We start from the raw sequence: 5,661 nt of genomic DNA, 5'->3' as shown, positions 1-5,661 counted from the left end.
GCATTGAGGTGAATCTACCGCCACCTACATACCCATGTGATGTTACATAAATTTTTGGCGCCCAACGTGGGGCCGCTAACGTTTTGGTGATACCCCAGTTATTACATATTTATACTGTTTTTTTTCACGTTGCTTGGAACGTAGTTGCAGTACCGAACTTTCCAAGAGTTGTAACCATCGTTAGTTGTCGCACATTTCCGGTTTGTAGTGAGATTTATACACGGAGTTTGGAGTTAGTATTATAATTGCTGACGATGATAAGATCAGCTTAGTCTTACTTCCGCATGCTTGATGCTAGAGTACTTAATTAGTCAACAGTCTACGATGCTGGTTATTCTGCCTGGATACCATGCCGAGACAAGAGTATGGCTACGTTAGGACTCAGCTTAAATCCGAACTTTGATAGCAATTTTCAGCCGCTATCCTTGGAATTGATCTCGCAAAAACCTAGCTCATTTTTTTTTGAGAAATCAATATTTTTTAAGCATAGATTTTTGAATACTGTCGTACACGTTTCCAGAAAGTTGCGTATTTGGCTGAGATCGGATACCAATACTGAATGTCCCTGCGATACATTTTTTTAGATCAGCTAAGGGAGTTTCGGTGAAACCAAATAATTGAACGGATAGTTTCTGTCAGGTGTATGGTCAAGTTGTTGTCTGGAAATTGTGCATATGCTGCATGTGCGTACACATGCCGAATAATTTGAACCATATAGCTGCAGGGAAACGATCTGGTACCGTTATTATAATAGATTCAATAGCTCAGTTTATTAAAAAAAAAAAAAAAAAAAAACCCCTTCATCCTACTTATCGTGTCTGACAGATTTTTTTTTCTTACCTCTACTTTGTCATCAGCTTATGTCAAACCAGGATATTTTTTCATGATAATGCCTGTAGAACACAGTCCCGGACAAGTTCCACCGCCAGGTTCTGTGACCAATACTCAATGCGCTCTTTGTAAACAAGAGATAAATAATACCCATCCCTGTTATTTGTTGAAATGCAAACACGTCTTTCATAAGCTTTGCTTAGAAGGTTGGCTGGCAGAGCATGATAATTGCTTCATTTGTAACAAAACTATTAACCAACCAGACCTGAAATTAGTTGTTGGCAATTGCTCGCCTGGACCCAAGCAAAGTACGACCAATACTGCCCCTACGGGTCACAGAGTTATGACTCGAAACCTTACTAAGGCTTTAAATCAAGCTCCAGCAGCAACTGCTGCCGAAACACAAGACACTCGTGGTTTGGATGCGAGTGCCGTAGCGTCATCCGCCCTAGATGCTAGTCAAAGCACCAACCAAGCTGAAGCTCCTCCTAGAGACACCGGCACTAGAAGGAGAGGTAGAACTACGCGAAACCGAAATTCTCGTCAAGGTAACGCGGTTGACTACACAATTTTACAAGAAATGATTGAACAAACTGTGACTAGAGTTATGGCAAACTTTAACATGGGCGTAAGCCAGAACGCTCAACCCAGTTCTAGCCCGACATATACCCATGCTGTACCCATACCTATCCGTGACACTCCTGCTACGTTTGCATCTTCTACGCTTAATAGAAAGACAGCTGACACAATGCAAAAGTGGAATTTACACTTTGATGGATCCACGGAAGGCTTAGGAGTAGAAGAGTTTATATATAGAGTCAAATCATTGACAGACGAAACCTTAGATAGCGACTTCACTGCCATGTGTAAGCACATGCATATATTGTTTTCTGGAAAAGCCCGAGACTGGTACTGGCGGTACCATAAGCAAGTAGATCGTATAGTTTGGTCAGATATTTGTGCTTCTCTTCGGCAGCAATATAGGGACTATCGCTCCGCTTTTATGAGCAAAGAGATGATTAGGTCGCGTAAGCAAAAGCCTGGGGAATCATTTTCCTCTTTTTATGATGCCGTTGCATCACTGATTGATAAGTCCAGCGTTAAAATGGACGAAGAAGAGGTTATGGAGATTTTGAAAAACAATTTGCTCCCTGAAACCCGCGAAAAGCTTTTGTATCAGCCAGTACACTCAGTTGGACATTTACGTAGGTTAGTAAACATGAGTGAGAATTTAGAAAATGAGCTCCGTTGCCGTGCAGAAAGCGTTACCAAACCGAGACCGGCAGTCAATCGCCGTCAAGTCTATGCCCTTGAGGACGCTTGTCATGAACCAACAGAAGATGTAGATATTGGAGGAGAGTTAGCAGCTCTTCGTAGTAGCCACTCGAAAACCAAGTGTTGGAACTGTGAGGAGTTAGGTCACATTTGGGAAAACTGTTTGTCAGAACGTCGTATTTTTTGCTACGGATGTGGCGCTCCGAATGTCTATAAGCCACAGTGCACAGCTTGTCTCCGAAAATTATCGGAAAACCGTCAAACGGGTGCATCCAACGCCAACCGGATGGGCCCGAAAGCGTAAAACAGCCAGGGTTGGCTGAAAAAATAAATTCTATACCACCTATCCCTAAACCTGTTCCCCTTCATCGTCGATCGTATGAAGACAGGCTTAACCACTATTTAGAGGTTAGAAATCGTATTTTTAAGGATATTCCTCTTAAATTGAGTAAGCGTACTTTGCGCTTACGAAACTTTTATGACGATATTAAGAGAAACCAAAAAACTCTTAGTCTCCACAATTTTTAGTAACCAGAACGATATGCGCAGCTATGCTGAAGTTTCGTTCTTGACGTATAAAGAACTTGGTCTCTTGGATACAGGAGCGAATATAAGCTGCATCGGTTCCTCTCTTGCAACAGAAGATTTTTCTAAGATACCTGAATTTAAACCTTTAAAATCACGAGCTAGAACCGCAGATGGTGAAGAACAGAAAATTATAGGAGTTCTTGACATTCTTATGACTTATAAAACAGTCAAAATGCCAATGAAACTGTACGTTATACCCTCCATAAAACAGAACCTTATTTTAGGTCATGATTTTTGGAGAACCTTCTCACTTGCACCGAACATTATTAGTTCTCTAGATAACACTGTGGACTCAACTAGAACCACAGAAAACGTGTACCCTTTGAGTCAGCAGCAAATTCAGCAGTTAGAAGTCGTTAAGGCTTTGTTTCCGAATGCTACTAAAGCTTTAGGACGTACCACATTTATCCAACATCATATAGATGTAGGAGACGCAAAGCCTGTGAAACAGCGTTTCTACCCCGTAAGCCCGGCTGTAGAGAAATTGCTTTATAAAGAGATCGATCGTATGCTCCAACTGGATGTAATTGAGCCGTCGGTCAGTGCTTGGAGTTCACCCATGCGTCTCGTTGTGAAACCCAACAAAGTTCGACTTTGCTTGGATGCCCGCAGACTTAACGAAGTCACAAAAAAGGACGCTTACCCTTTACCTAGTATTGACGGAATCTTTTCTAGACTACCTAGCGCTAATATAATCACCAAACTGGACCTTAAAGATGCATATTGGCAAATTGAGCTCAGTCCTGACTCAAAGCCGTTGACCGCCTTTACGGTCCCGGGACGACCGCTTTATCAATTTAAGGTAATGCCATTTGGGCTATGCAATGCCCCGTCTACTATGTGCCGCTTGATGGATGAAATCATTCCACCTGATCTTCGACATTGCGTTTTCGGTTATCTCGATGACCTTTGCATTGTGTCGGAAGACTTTTTATCACATCTCGCTGTGTTAGTTCGTTTAGCGGAGAAATTCCGCAAAGCAAATTTGACCCTCAATATTGACAAAAGCCAATTTTGTGTCACAAGCATTAACTACCTAGGTTATATCATTGGTAGCGGAGGTATTCGTACAGACCCTGCTAAAGTGTCATGCATTTTAAACTGGCCCTCGCCTAAAAACTTGAAGCAAGTACGTGGATTCATTGGAGTTTGTGGATGGTACCGTCGCTTCATTCACAATTTTGCCGACCTCACGTACCCAATCACTGAAGTGTTATCCTCAAAAAAGAAGTTTGTATGGACACCAGAAGCTCAACAGGCGATGGACAAATTAAAACAAATTTTGACATCGGCCCCAGTTTTATCAAACCCTGATTTTGAAAAGAAATTTTATTTGCATTGTGATGCCAGCGATTTTGGAATTGGTGCGGTTCTGGTTCAATTGTCCGACGACAGCGAAGAAAAGCCGATAGCTTTTATGTCCAAGAAATTGAATCGAGCTCAGCGCAACTATAGCGTCACCGAGCGTGAATGCTTAGCCGTAATACTTGCTATTGAAAAGTTCAGATGTTACTTGGAACTACAAGAGTTCGAGGTAGTAACAGACCATTCCAGCCTTCTTTGGCTAATGCGGCAGCAGAACGTTTCGGGTAGACTTGCTCGATGGATATTTCGCTTACAGCAATTTAAATTCGCTATATCCCATCGCAAAGGAAAGGAACATATTGTTCCGGATGCCTTATCACGGCTATGCGAAAATGAAATATCAGAGTTAGATATGAGGCCGATCATAGATCTTGAATCAGACGCTTTTCAAGACGAGGGCTACGCAACCCTGAAAAACAAATTTAGTGAAAACCCTGACAAATTTCCTGATATGAAAATTGTTGATAAACTTTTGTATATCAGAACCGAACACGCTATTGGCGATGACCCCGAGGATAAATTCACGTGGAAGTTATGGGTTCCAGAGAGGCTCAAAAACGAGGCCCTAAAGCAAGCTCATGACAGCCTCACGTCTTCGCACGCAGGCATACAAAAGACCATCGAGAAACTACGTCGTTATCTTTTCTGGCCTGGCTTAGCGAAGGATGTACGCGAGTATATTCGACAATGTGAAATCTGTAAGGAGAATAGAGCCCCCAATGTCACGTTACGTCCTCCAATGGGTGCTCATAGCCCTACTTGTCGACCTTTCCAAAAGTTGTATGTTGATCTGCTAGGACCATACCCTCGCAGTAAAAATGGCCATATAGGTTTACTCATTGTCCTTGACCATTTTAGTAAGTACCACTGGCTTCAACCGCTAAAAAAGTTTACTTCCGCTGCTATCCAAAAATTCCTTCTTGAGAATGTATTTCATAGCTTTGGAGTTCCTGAAACCGTTGTGAGCGATAACGGAACCCAATTCAAAGCTAATGACTTCCAAGCCTTCCTAACCGAATTAGGTATCAAACAGGTGTTTACTGCTTTATACTCGCCGCAGAGCAATGCTGCCGAACGCGTAAATCGTTCGTTATTAGCCGCGATTCGTTCGTATTTGAAAAACGACCAGTCTGAATGGGACTTACATCTCTCAAGCATATCCTGTTCCTTGAGATCTGCACTTCATCAATCGCTAGGATGTTCACCGTATCGAGCCTTATTTGGTCTGGATATGATTACTCATGGGTCAGACTACAAACTACTGAAGGAGTTATCATTACTTGAAGAGCCCATTGTACCCATTTCCCGATCCGACAACTTAGCGTTATTGAGAAAAGATATACAAGCAAGCATACGCAAGGCATATGACAAAAACGTTAAGCAATATAATTTACGTTCAAAACCTGTATCTTATAAAGAAGGCCAAGAAGTATACCGTCGCAACTTCGCTCTAAGTAAGTTCTCGGAAAAGTTCAATGCAAAACTAGGCTCACAATTTGTCAAATGTAGAATTCGGAAGAAGCTCGGCAACTGCTACTATCAGCTAGAAGACTTACAAGGAAAGGAAATTGGTACTTATCATGCCAAAGATATTCGTAGCTG

The 5,661-nt window shown here is 42.0% G+C and overlaps 1 protein-coding gene across 1 annotated transcript; it reads left to right on the top strand.

The window, feature by feature from the left end:
• Positions 1-889: 889 nt before the first annotated feature.
• Positions 890-5,513, top strand: LOC118756462 (the record flags this gene model as incomplete). The annotated part of the gene is made up of 2 exons (XM_036491224.1): positions 890-2,406; positions 2,635-5,513. Coding segments are annotated over exons 1-2 (4,396 nt in total), but the record flags the coding sequence as incomplete, so codon positions are not given.
• Positions 5,514-5,661: the final 148 nt, after the last annotated feature.

This window comes from Rhagoletis pomonella, unplaced genomic scaffold (assembly GCF_013731165.1).
Source record: "Rhagoletis pomonella isolate Grant_MI unplaced genomic scaffold, Rhpom_1.0 Rhpom_scaffold_10379, whole genome shotgun sequence".
Lineage (NCBI taxonomy): Eukaryota > Metazoa > Arthropoda > Insecta > Diptera > Tephritidae > Rhagoletis > Rhagoletis pomonella.
The sequence above is the reverse complement of the archived record's forward strand: the minus strand, read 5'-3'. Positions and strand labels throughout refer to the sequence as shown.